Genomic DNA, 14,411 nt, shown 5'->3' with positions numbered 1-14,411 from the left:
TCCCGCCGCTCGGCCCCGCCCCTCTCCCCACCCAGAGGCGGGACTTCCCTCGGTCCCCGGAAGCGGGCGGAGCATCGCTTGCCAGGTGCTGGTGCCTGGGGCGGGGGCGGAGACGGAGGCGCTTTGAAAGGTGAGAGCGCGAGGGTTGTGCGGGCCTGTCTCCCGGCTGGGACTTGCTTGCGCTCCCACTGCTAATGGTTTATTAGAGGGGCGGGGGAAGCCGTGCCTCCTGGCGGGCCAAGAGAAAAATTCCCGCGGGCGCTGTTTGGGTGGGCCGGAGCGCGCTAGTCAGCCCTTTGCGCCTCTAGCACTCCTCCTCAGCTGAGCTGCAGTGGGCGCGGTGCCTGTTATTTCCGCCTTGGGGAGGTGCTTTGGATGTGGGGAGCTCGGTTGGTGATTTCTCGGGTTTCTGGCCTTTCCAAACCCTTGTAATTGTTATCTCGGTGCGGAGCCCTTTTGGGGTCTGGGGGTTTCTATCGTCCTGCGCCCGTCATCGCGAAGCTCGGCCTGAGGGTATGGTTTTCTAGCTACTGTGCTTTCCTGGAAGTGGAGTGACGGACTAGTGGGCTAGCAGGCGCTGCGTTCCTGCGTCCCGCCAAACAGGTTTGTAATCATGCAAATCACCCTTCCGGGTGTTAATTCCTAAGAGGATCTGTTCCTCTGTCTACCGCTCATTCCTGCTGGATTAACCTCCATTGTTAACGGATTTTAATGAATAATATAGTTATCCCGGATACCATTCCAGCGGGATCCACTTTGCGAAATTGTGGACTGTTGGACTGTGATTCTAAGTGGGGGAAATAGGCTTTCCTCTCTTTATGTTTATTTTCTCATATCCTATTTCTGTCATGTTTTGCTGTCCTGTTTTCCTGCCAACAGAGGAACCAGGATACATTTATTCATAGCAATGTGATAAGAACTTGATCATAATCATACACTGTAGCCTTCAAATCGTGTATTATGCTGGCTTGTTTTTGGTGTCCCTAGTAATTTCATCAGATTGTGAGCTGCTTGGGAGCAGAGACCATGTTTATTTGATCTGGTGGCAGCACAGTTCCAAGCAGGTACTTGCATTTTGGTAGATATTCAATAATTATTTTTCGGCTTATTAATCTTTGCTCTCCAAACTGCCACATAAAAGAAAACATCAAAGAGGAGTGATGTTTTACACACAAAATGGATCCCTCCCGGTGGAATTTCAAATAATGACCTCAGGTTCCACTGCCTTTCAAATCTCTAAAGTGTTAACTACCACCTGCATTGTTTATACAGCAAGTAGGTGATTTCTAGAATGAATCTTTTCTTGAGTATGAATTAACCTCAAAGTTTAGAAGGAAGTATATTTCTTATGAGAAAGTCAAATGGCATCATCAAAGTACTTTCTTTTAGCTATAGAGGTACTGTGTTAGAAAAAGAACACAAGTAATATGGATTATTGCCTTTAATATCTATTATTTGGTAGATAACATAGCTATGTATGTGCACCTTATATTAACCATGAAACACAAAGATGTGATAGTATTAATCGTCTTCATTCACTTATTTAATGCTTTCTGTTTGGAGTCTGTTTTTTCTTTGCTTAAAGGTGAGGTATCATTACAGAAGCTCGATAAAATTCTCATTTCAGGAAATTAAGTGTGTGTTCAGAATATACAGAAGTAACATTCATTTGCATGGGTTCTTTTTTGAGTGGGTTGTAAAGACCAAGAGGCATCTTACCCATCAAACTAGCTTTCCTTCACATTCTCTTCCGAGGTTCACTCACCTTTTCCCTCCGTTATCATTCTTCCCTTCCCAGCTAATATAGTAAAGCTACCTACAATTTAAAAAGAAGAGCCAAACATATTCAAATTATCTTTCCTTTTCAGTAACAGAATTTTTGATCTTACTGGTATAAATGGTCATTTTCAAATATGAGAGACTCTGGCAATTTGGCAATTGCCCAAGGAAACCTGATTTATTTTGTTTAAATAAAAGATGTTGCATCGGGCATTCAAATTCTGCAGTTTTCCTAAATATTTTTCTCATCAGGGACTGCCTTTCTTCGAAATTTTACTTGGGCTCACTGGGGACTCCTTTAAATTTTGCGATTGGTGTTATTGATAAGATGATAGAGGGAAGTCTGCAAATATTCATCTCTTTTGCATTCTTTTCTTGCCTAGTGGATAATTTCTAGAAGTTTCTGGTCTAACTCATGGGCAGTAAAACTCAGTTACATGATTTTTTTAAAAAGCGTGTTTGTAAACTCTAAACCATTTAATCGTTATTTTTCTGAAACTAAAATATAGCATGAGAGATAAAATAATGATTTTTAAAAGCTTAATTTTTACTACCTTGTACAAATATGATATTGGCAGCAGTCATTGTGTGGCACTGGACGGGGAATCAAGAGACCCGATTTCTAATCCCTGCTCTGTCACCAACAAGCTGCGTGATCTTCGGTAAGTCATTTAAATTGTATGTCCTTGGCTTTGATATTTATACATAAATATAGATATCTTCCTTCTAAGATCATTGTCAGGATTTAAAAATCAATGTGAAAATGCACTAAAAACTTAAAGTTTCTTTTATAGCTTAACTGTGCAGTCATAAGTTTTTAATAGTGTGACATTCTTAATCATTTCCACCATTGTCATAGGAATCACCAGTTTCATGATAAATAACTGACATTCTGGGCATGTTATAGTTTTGGAAGATCATCATCTATTGTATATGAATTTGCTTTTGGGTACTAATAAAAATCATCTTTCACTTTAATGTTCTTTACTGTCCATATTTGTTTTAGTGTATCTACTGCAACCATATTTGTCATTGTTTTCATAAATGTTTTTTCATTATTTTTCCCAATTCAAACATGTTTATTAGAAAGCCATACTTTGTTATTACAATGTGATATACTACACGTGCACATATGCACACTTAGCTTATGCAAATTTATGTGTTTACAAATACTTTTTTCTACTATATGGCTTAATAATATAAGATGCTTAGTTCATGTGGTGCTTAACCAAAGAAACAGTAAGCTATTTAAAACCTGGAGGAGAAACTGGGTGGACGTATTGTAACGCAGTATAGTGTACACAAAACCATACTTTAAGAGTAATATAGAGGTTTTTTTAAAAGGTTATTTTGACTACACACAATTTTCATCTTTGCTGATTTTAATATAAACCTTTTGTAAGATGCAACCCAAGGATAATTTCAAATAGCAGACTGCCCTGTTGACCAGAATTTGTTAGATTGCTATTACAATGCTGGTTATATTTTATAGCAGTTACTGTCATAAGGTTATACTTTGGGCAGTGGCTCATGCCTGTAATTCCAGCCCTGAGGCCAAGGTGGGAGGATCACTTGAGGCCAGGAGATCAGGACATAGTGAGACCTCCATCTCTACAAAAAACTTAAAAATCGAAACAGAAAGATCGCTTGAGCCCAGGAGTTCAAGGCTGCAGTAATCTATGATCATGCCACTGCACTCCAGCCTGGACAACAGAACGAGACCTATCTCTTAAAAAAATAAAAGGTATATTTCATCCTACACCCTATAATTTCTGCCGTATAATCTTGGCAGCCCTGTTCTGATTTTACATGAGGTGTAAACCATTATACAGAAAATCTTATTGCCGTATAAACGTACCAGAATTTGTACAATTAAATGAGCTATATCTTCTCTTCCACAATCTATAGGAAAAAAGTAATCCTCTTGGAAAGCTAGAAACACTATCCCATTGCTCAAAAACTGTTTGGCATTGAATTTTTGTAATTACCTTCAGAATTTGTAGCACATTTTTTGAATATTTTTACTGATAGTTAATTCTCGTCTTCTTAAGTTGAATTTCATTTCTGCAAGCTGCTAACAGGTCTTTATAACCGAGACAAGTGAATTAAGTGGGTAAAGTCACTGTTTGGGATAAAAAATGAAATATGATTATTTTCATATTTTTAGATTTTTTATAGTGTGTGGTTTATAGAAAGACTCCAGGAATATTCTGTACTGTGGTGGAAATATTGAAATAATCCGCCTCATAAGGTGATTTCTTTGGTGGGGATAGCTGTCAGTTCAATGTATACCTCTAACACATGTATTATGAGGTCAGTCTCATTACATCGTCATATTTCTATTCCTTGACAACCACAGAAGTACATATGTTACTTTATTTTCTAGTTATCTTACCTGTCACTAATTGTTCTTTTAATATATACTTGTGATAATTTTAATGGAGTTCATTCTTTTCTAAATGATATACTGACAGCTTTTGTTTTTCTTCCCAATACCATGCTCTGCTTTGCCGTGAAACTTATTTGTTTCATTCACTTAACTACATTATTGGATTACTAGTTAAGTTTTCTATTGGTTATATTGTATCTTTAACTTTGAGGGGAAAGCCACTCCCATTTTTCTAAGGTATAAAGAGGCTACAGTCTTAGTGGATTATCTCTCAATTTTACACTGCTCTCTTTTTTATGTCATTTGTTACTTTATAACTGTCTTCGTGTAAATTGATCTTTTATAATTTATATCATTTCTGTATTCAGAATCCTTTGCCTACAGGGTGAGTCATCCTGGTAATCCCTTTCAGTTTTCTATTCGTTTCTCCTTTTTTCCAGCATAAAACTCTTTTTGTATACCTTTTAAGCCACACTTACTTACTGAACATACCATCTTCTTTCTTAAAGCCAGAGTTTTGCCCTTACCATATTACTTGCCTGACATCCCTTTTTCTTTCATTCTGTTCAAATACAATGAATCCTTCAGAATGCTATCAGATCACATCTGTTCAAGATAAAGTGAAGCACTTGCCTTACTGATCTCCCTGCATCTTTCCACTTTTATTGCAGTTATTTATGTTATTCATTTGATACCAAATACTACCTTGAAATTTTCTTAATTATTATATGTTTTAGATATTTTAGTTCTGCACATAGATTATAATCTTCTGAAGGACAGGACCATGATTTTTCTATGTATCCCTTTCAGCACAACATACAACATAATTCAGAATAGATGTTCATATAATTATTTCATAGGCATTCAGTAAATTATTTGTTAAATTAATGTTCTACCATCTTCACTGAGGTATTTCATGTGATTTTGCCTTTGTGGACCATTCAATAAAGCCAAATAAATATAATTTGTACCATAAATGCATTCATTGCTCTAATCTGGTTATCACTGTTATATTCCTAACAACTTTATTTTGTAGAAGCTTAAGTGAAAATGATACATGTTAGAAGACCTGAAACAAGGAAAAATTCTAAAAGTCACGTGCCTGAGCAGAAATCTCGAGTTGATTGGAGGCGAACTAAAAGAAGTAGTATCTCACAATTATTTGATAGTGATGAAGAGCTTGATAGTGAAGAATTTGATAGTGAAGAGCTTGATAGTAGTGAAAGTGTTGATAATTACGAAAGTTTTGAAAATGATGAAGAGCTTGATAGTAACAAGGGACTTGATTGTAATAAAACACCAGGAAGTGAAAGAGAGCTTAACTTAAGTAAAACTGAAAGTGAAGGAAACAACAGTAAGTGTCTCGTTAACACTGGCAACAGTTCAACATATGAAGAAGAAACTAACAAAACCAAACATAGGAATATTGATTTACAAGATCAGGAAAAACATGTAAGTCAAGAGGATAATGATCTCAACAAACAAACTGGAGAAATAATAGAGGATGATGTAGAAGAAGAACACATCAAGCGAGGAAAAAGAAAAAGGCTGTCCTCTGTGATGTGTGACAGTGATGAGAGTGATGACAGCGATATCCTAGTTAGAAAAGTAGGTGTTAAACGTCCACGTAGAGTGGTTGAAGATGAAGGTTCTTCAGTGGAAATGGAGCCAAAAACTCCTGAAAAAACATTAGCTGCACGAAAGCGAGAACAACTTCAGAAGCTCAAAGAACTCTCAAAACAAAGATCTCGTCTGAGACGCAATCATGGTAGAGATTTTGAGGTGTGTTATATTTTGTTGGATTTGTTACTGTTTTTCAGTTTTTTTCTTGAAGTATTTTATATATAAATCAAAGTGCTGAGTCTGTTCCGTTCCTCAATAATTGTAGAATTTATCCTTTAATCACAAGTATTCTTGAACATGTTTGATTACACTATTGTATGTAATATACTATTTTATCATGAGCCTCAGTCCATCCTTTTTTAAAATTGAAAGACTATTTGTTATTTTATATGATCTTTCTTGTTTTTAACTTCTTATAATTCTAATGTCCATTTTAAACATTTTACATCACTTAACCAAGGTATATTCTTCTTATTAATAATTTCAGAAGTTCACCATTTAATATGATAAAATTATTTTTAACTTTAAAATATGAAGTTAATTTCTATGGATCATTTTTTGCTGTCAGATTTAGTATTTTAATTTTATATCCAACTTACCATTTTAATGGCACAATTTACTGAAGCATTTATTTTAAATTAATTAGGGCTCTGAAAAGAAATCCTGCCCAAGCAGTGATGAAGATGATGAGGAGGAAGAAGAGGATGATTATAAACCTGATGAAGATGGAGATGATTATAGTATCGATGACTTTGTAGTGCAAGATGAGGAGAGTGATGAAGAGAATAAAAACCAACAAGGAGAAAAATTAACTACACCACAACTGAAATTAGTAAAACAGAATTCTCTTTGTAAGTTCAATATTAAGAAAATACTTCATGAGTTGTTCTTATGATATTATATCAAGTATCAAATTAGCCTTTTAATATCATGTTCTGAATCATTGACTAGGAACTGTGGTTTCATTTTCAGATAACCTTGTCAGTTTGATAGTTTATTCCAGTGGTCTCAGGAAACATTTACATTTTTTAAAATTATTAACCCCCAACACACCTTTACTTCAATGAGTTATGCCTGTCAGTGTTTACCATTGTGGAAATCAAAACTGAGAAATTTAAAATATATTAATTCATTTAAAATAACCCTTAGTAAATTTATTACATTAATGTAAATAACAATTTTATGAAAAGTAACTGTATTTTTCCCAAAATGTGATAAATGGCATTGTTTTACATTCTCGTAAATCTTTAGTGTCTAGCTTATAGAAGCCAGCTAGATTATTTTATCTGCTTTTACATTCAGTGTGTTGTGACATATTGTTTTGGTTGAAGTGTATGAAAACAATTTTGCCTCACACAGGTAGCTGGAAAAGGGAGGAGTATTTTAATAGTATTTTTTAAATAATTGTTGATATTCTCATTTGATACTATGCCAAAATTTGACAAATAATACTGCTTTCTTAAAGGTAATATGGAATTCAAAACCATATAAATGAACTTTTAGTGCTTGCATTACAACCATTGGTCTATCTTGCAGTTTAAATAGATCATTTCCCCATGCATGATTTTGTGATGAAATGCATCGGTCATTTGGAAAATACTGGTTCACTGGATAATACAGATCCTCCAAAATATTGACATATTTCATTATATATTTTTTTAATTATATTCATTAATATCACCACCAGTCCCATGAGAATATTTCTCAGGTATTGAGAAGCTATCAGGCTCAGAATAGCACATATAAGTTTTTCAAAATTCTGATTTCTGCTTTAGAGCTTGATTGTTTTCATTGGCGACAAAACACTGTGAATTGTTCTTTTTGAACTGACAGGCTTACTTTGTTCTTTTTTGAGAAAAGTCTGACAGATTTCCCAAGTCTGAATAACCAGAGCTTGTCACTCCTTCTTTCAGATAAAAATGGTATTTCATGAAAAATGAGGCTTCCTCCCAGCACACACAGTTGCACAGGTGTTTTTCCCTCAAAACAATCATTGTACTTTGGTATGCAGTATAAGTACTTTTTATGCACTTTCCATTTCATCCTATAGAATACTGCAAAGATGTGTACTTCAGATTCAAAATTTAATACAATTAATAATTTTACTAGTTCAAAGAGGACATTCTTAAGTGAAAGTTACTTTTTTACTGTGAGTGCATAGCAATAATGACAGTAATGATTACTAGTAGTTTGATGCTACCGCCATGATTCAAGTTAAGGGGCCAGCTGTCTTATTACTTGAAATCACAGATTTCCTTAAATGGACTTGGGCACTATCAGGGATCTGCAGACAAAGACTTTGAGAACCGTTGGTTTTATCAGACCTTTTGAAGCTTCTCTCAAACAGTGAAACCTATCAAAGATAGGACGTTACTTACATGAAAATATAAATCTTGGAACCTGAAAATGTAAGCTATATTTATTATTATTATGATTCCTATAATTCTACAAAATTTCAAAGATTGTTTTTATGATGTTTTACAACTCTGGTAGGAACAGGCTGTTGGATGGATACATTTTTATTTTTTTTCTTTAAGTGCATTCTTTCCAAATATTTCAGAAAAGGCCATATTGACTAAAATAAAGCGTAACATGACTTGATTTATATCTCATGATTTATAATAAAATAGTGGATTTTGAGATATGAATCAAATTTCAAGAAATTTGGCAGTTACAGAGATGCCAGTTACAGTTATCTCTATACAGTAAGTTAATGAATGTTTTCCTTATATCAATAGGCACTGGTTCACTTGCCACCTGGACGTTTAAATTAAAGGGATACTCAGTTAGGAGATATCCTATTCTGGGTTATCTAGAATGTGATAGAACATTTGCTGAGAGATGCCCACTCATATCAACTCCTGCCAATTAATGGAAATAAAAGGCTAGCATATGGGAACTTCAACTTCTCTACACCTTTTAGTTGTTGGTTTTTTTAAGGGCAGTTTTGGAGTTATAGAAATATTGAATGGAATGTACAGAGTTCAAATATACCCCCTCACATACACAGTTTCTCCTATTATTAACCTCGTTTATTAGTTTGGTACTTCTGTTACAATTATTATTAGCAATAGTTCATACTTTACAACAGGGCTCATTTTTTAGTACCTTTTATGTAATTTCCTATCTGCCATTTGGCTCTGAGAGATGCACCACAGACTAGTTTCCCTCTTGCTACATAGTTGAAGACAGTCATAGTCTTTTTCTTTTATTATCAATCCCTGTTAGTGTCTCTTTATATTTATTCTGAAACTACAATTCTTGGAAAAGATACAGTAGGGAGTAAGAGGACAAAATAGCAGTGGTCCATTGCATATCACGCTTACATAGTTCACACGCTAAAAATATTGTATGCAGGTAAAGAGGAAAAATCTTCAGATTTGTGGATACCTTATTTACCTAGTACTCTATCATATATTCAGAGTGACAGAATCAAGTAGTAGAAATAAGAGTAGAATACGTTTAAGTCTACTATGCCTTGCTAGAACACTGGAAACTAGACTAAGTGAACATCCACTTAGTCTCCATCTACTAATTAAAGAAAATCATTCTATTAACACGATAAAGAATGGGCCTAAGAACAGACTCAGAACCATTTATGTTAAATATTAAATTTTAGAACTTTCCCTTGTTCTAGGATAAGTAAAAAGTACCTGTGAAATTTATTGCAGTATAAGGTAAAGGTAGACTCAGAGGAAGAAAATAACTGTGAAAAGTGTTTCATTAAAGGAAACAAGAAAATGCTATAAAACATTTGCTATACAGTCTATGAAAAAGAAGTTATAAGGAGAGAACAATTTGAGGTGAAAGGGAGCTAGCTAAAATAAGAATTGCCAAAAATTTTAAAATGTGAAGTCAGAAATAAAGTCTATTGAAAGCAGTTGATAGCAGAATTAACAGTACAGAAACTCTCATGAGTGACAGGAGATAGTTAAAAAGTTCTAGGGTAGAGAAGAAAAAAATAATAGTTGTAAAGGAGAAGATAATAAAGGACTAGAAACGAAGACCCTATTTCACAAATTTGGGGGAGGGGGTGGCAGAAATACAGAACAAATGAAAATGTAAAGGAAGAAAATTGTACAACTTTAGTTAGATATGTAAAAGAAAATTTGAATACTAAAAATCACCATATTTTTGGATGGGAAAACATAAGATGAATTCAACGTTATTATAGAAGAAAGTATTCTTGAGGTATTTTCATAACACATAACACATTTATGTAGATTAAAGAGGCCCACGTTCCTAATAAATTGATGAAAATAGTTTTGCAAACAGATGTATGAACTGTTTCTGTAATTACAAGAATAGAGAAAAAGATCTCTAATCATTCTTTTTAGAACTATAAAAATGGCTTAATATTAGAAGTCATTAATATATTACATTAATATGTCAGTAGAGAAAAATCATGTAATTTATTGAGATTCTAGGAGAAACGTCAGTAACATTCAATGTCCATAGCTGGCTTTTAAGAAAAGCAGTTGTTAAAAAATTAGTAATAGGAACATACTTCCTTTACATGACTGTATTTTAAACCAAGAGACAACAGCATACTTAAAATGAGGAACATGACAAAAATATTTTCTACTAACTTTGTTCTAGATGTTTTGGAAAATGCAACAAGACATGAAAACGAAATATAACTATTGAAAAAGAAAAGACATTTGAACATTATGTATGTGTGTGTGTGGGTGTGTGTGTATTATGTACACACATATAAACTAAAAGTTTCTGACTTAACCAAGGATACAGAAGTTAAGAGAAGGGATATAAATACTTTGAAAGCAGGAGTAGATATAGCATATCTTTTCATGGCTTGCATCACATTCTTTTTGCCCTACAGGGATGAAGATGGGGGAGATAATGTGAAAGTAGAAAAAGAAATCAGTTTCTTGCTATGCCTTTGCCTCATATACTAGGCTGATACCTCCATTCCAGAAGAAAGTGCGTCAAGAATCTACATGCTTTTACCTAAGTGAATATTTGTAAACATTCTCTTGGTTCTTGAAATAAATTTAGCACTAACAAGACCACATCTTCCTTGGGGTTGTGGGAGAAAGCAGAGATAGTGTCCAGGAATCCTTTAACAGTGTCTATCTCCAGCTCTGTAGTGTCCCAGGAAACTTATCTCCCAGAAATATCCAAGATAATCTGACTACTTTTAAATTGGTAAAAGATCTCAGAAAAATCACCAGATTCACAGTATGTAAATCTCAGTGGTTCTCTTGCATACTAACAATAATTAAGTGATATAATCAGGAAAAATTCCATCTACAATGGCAACCAAAATAAACTTCCTAAGCCTACTATTTAGAAGAAAAGCACAGCTTTGTAGATAAAAAAATACACTTCACTGTGAAACAGAACAGAAAACATGGATAAGCAGAGAGACAAGCATGTTTCTGAAAGGTAATATGCGTAGAACAAGAAGTTATGTCTTCTGAAACTAATTTTTTTGGTTAAACTTTGCAAAACAATTCTGAAGAATGACAGCCAGACCAGTAGGAAAGGCACATGGTATTAAAAAAAAAAATCTTGGCATATATGTGAAATTAGTATGTGGTATAGGATACAAGGAAATCAACGAAGAATGATGAGACTACCAAATGATTGGCTATAAGGAAATTGATTAACTACTTTAGAAAAAAATAAGTTATGCATAAACACAAATATAGTTTCCTTTTTTATGCTTTTTCCAGTTTTTTAAAATAGTCATGGGAAAGCTTATTTAAAATATTTAAAATGTTGTTTAAAACAATATTCCTGGGACATTCCATAGAAGCTCATTCAATATAGGGATTAAAGCACTATGAGAAAAGCTCTGGAGGAGAGCTGAGCTCTAAGCCTCATTTTGCCTCCGTCTAATTGTATCACCTTGGATAAGTTATTTTGTCACTGAGAATGCCATTTTTCTTGAAATGGGAGATTTGAATTTTATTTTCTCCAGTTTTCCATCCAAGTCTAAATTTTGTGTTGTGACATATATCAAATCTACCATGTATAGTAATATTTAACTAGGGGATAGGAACATGAAATCTGGAGTTAGACTGGGTTCCAGCCCTAGTTCCGAAACTTACTGTTTGGTCTTAGGAAAGTTTTTCATCTTCTCTATATTTCACTTTTCTCAACCAGAAATGAATCTAGGGTAATGGTAGTATCCCACAGGCTTGTTGTGAAAAATAAAGCAATGCATGTAAAATGCTTACAATGATGCCTGGCATATATTTTGCTCAGTAATATTTTTCAATTTGAAATTCCAGGAGGATTATCCCACTACCATCCACCAGTCCGCTCAAGCATAATTAAATAGAAGCCTTTTTCCTGACTTTTTTGAAGTGCGTTCTGTTACACACTGATAAAAAAAGAATCTTAGGGACAAAACTCCTCAAATGATTTTGATTTCTGCCCTTTTCATTTCCTCTCAGGGTCTTTGAAATAGAGCAGCAATTCTCAAGACTGTAACAGATAAGTAGCATTGGACATAAGGACAGTCAAGAATGATACATTCAGTAGGATGAAATATTCTATTGCAACTTGTATGATAGTTAAACTTAGGTGCACATGGGATGAATTTGATTTGTTTCTCAACACATCTGTTAATATTCCCAGTGTCTCTTAATACCATTTGAGAAATGCTATTATATATACAGTTTACATGGATTTTAACGCAAATAAAATTGCCCAATATTATATCCAGAGTTTGATAACAGTCTAGTCAAAGTTAAATTCTATTGAAGTATTATTTCATTTTTTAATTATGCTCTACTGATTTTTAAGAAAATATTACATTCATTAAAGGCCATGATTATTGCCTTTGATCATAGGCTATCTAAAGGCTAATAGCCAAATGATCTGCTATTGTCACTGATTTTTAGTATTACCTTTTTTTTTTAATCTCTTTAGCACTTCTATAGGTGTCTCCTTAGAAAAGAATGCATACTAAAATGTACCCTAAAGTCTGAAAGAGTTACACAGCCCTTTGAGTAACTAAAATATAAATGACGAGGGTTTTCCATGTTGAATCCCATCTTTCTTTTTACTTCAAGTGGAAGAAGAGTCAAAATCTATCCATGGTTGCTAATGATAGGTCTTATTTTGCTTTAATCGCTTGTCAGACATCATCTATATTTCTTGAAATACTCAGTCTGCCCTTAATGTGTCCTCACAGGTGCCCCGAGCAGGGGCACTGTATTCTACAGTGACTGTTGGATCAAGGAAGGGGTCGTGGTTGATAGAGAACATTTCCACAGTCATAATAAACTCTGATCCAAAAGTAATGAGAATAGTAGGAATCTTCTCTCTTAACCACTGCCTGGCCTGTCACAACAGGTGATGTCATGTATGAGATTTGGTTAGTGAGAAAGTGGGCTTAAATATGTGGTATGGGGAAGGAAATAGACAGGTTTTCTAAACTGCTGTAGAAAATCCTAAATCTGGGGCAGCATGAAAAGGGAAATGAAGTTTTTGTAGCCTTTGGGGTTCTGGCTAAGGTAGCAGTTCCCTGGACAATTTCATATGTAACGTGTTTTACAGAATAAGACATATTAATCTGTCTTTGGAGGTTTTCTCTCTTGTTTTCTCACTCTAAGTGTCAAATTGACAATTAAATACAGGTGTTCAAGGGACAATTTTTATTTTTTTACAACATATTTTAATATTCTCTGAACAGTTTTAAGTTCGGGAAGTGAAGATTTGAAATTACAACTATACACTTTGGATTGGAAGCCAATAAGTTTGGAAAATGGAGATTTGCTCCGTGACTAGACAAGTCATCGAGGAAGCTATAAAATTAGGATGATTAAGCTGTTTCTGCTGTCTATAGTTTTAATTTCTTAGCATTGGAGAATGGAACCTATTGTATTCAAGAAATTATTTTGTCTGCTCTGTTCTAATATATATTTAAAATTAATTTCAGATTCTTTTAGTGACCACTATACTCATTTTGAAACAGTTGTGAAGGCTCTTCTGATCAATGCTTTAGATAAATCTTTTCTTGGAACATTATATGGTAAGTTAATACTATAAATGAAACAATTGGTTTTTATTTATTTTTCCAATTTTAAAACAACCTCACTTTTAAAACTATGTAGATTAAACAAAACCATCGATGATCATTTGTAAGACCTTCCAATGTTTTCCCTGTAGGATCAACTACATCAAAACTCCATTCATGTAAAATGCTTGTTAGTGTTCATTATCTGAGATATGTGGAAGGTAAGTTTGTGACAGGTCCTTGCCCTTAGAGAGTTAACAGTGAATTTGACAGTATAACACCTAAAACAACAGAGTGTCTTAATACCCATGTGCCAAACCCAGCCTCCCTGAGCTCTGAATTTCATTAAAAGTTCCATGCTGTTTTCTGCTTTTGTGCCTTTGTCCATGCTGTTTCTTCTTAGAATAGAATCCCTTTTTGTCCCAGATGTTTTAGGTGAGTATAAAAACATTTCTACTATGAATCTATCTATGACCCATTCACATAATATTTGTCATTCTCATTTGTGCCACCATCATTCTGAGTATGGTAGTACTCAGTACTCATTTATATGCACTTTTCATCTTGTATTGAAAATGTATTTTTGCTTTCTTCCCTTGTCATAGTGCATGGGAAGGAGTAAATTTATTT

General features: G+C 34.3%; 1 protein-coding gene across 5 annotated transcripts in view; it reads left to right on the top strand.

Annotated features, from left to right (window-relative positions):
- The first annotated feature begins 56 nt into the window (after positions 1-56).
- Positions 57-14,411, top strand: part of CCDC82 (coiled-coil domain containing 82) — a 30,372-nt gene continuing 16,017 nt past the window's right edge. Inside the window, exons 1-5 of one of the 5 annotated variants that reach the window (XM_050758039.1) lie at positions 57-130; positions 2,358-2,441; positions 5,205-5,950; positions 6,438-6,642; positions 13,704-13,796. In XM_050758039.1, the coding sequence (XP_050613996.1) occupies positions 5,219-5,950; positions 6,438-6,642; positions 13,704-13,796 (1,030 nt within the window). In that variant the 5' untranslated portion in view covers positions 57-130; positions 2,358-2,441; positions 5,205-5,218. Of the gene's footprint in view, positions 131-155; positions 604-2,357; positions 2,442-5,204; positions 5,951-6,437; positions 6,643-13,703; positions 13,797-14,411 lie in introns of those variants that run through there. The other 4 variants (XM_050758041.1, XM_050758043.1, XM_050758040.1 and 1 more) reach the window with 4 other exon arrangements.

The sequence above is a fragment of the Macaca thibetana genome, chromosome 14 (assembly GCF_024542745.1).
Source record: "Macaca thibetana thibetana isolate TM-01 chromosome 14, ASM2454274v1, whole genome shotgun sequence".
NCBI lineage: Eukaryota > Metazoa > Chordata > Mammalia > Primates > Cercopithecidae > Macaca > Macaca thibetana.
This window is presented reverse-complemented; position numbering and strand designations above follow the sequence as displayed.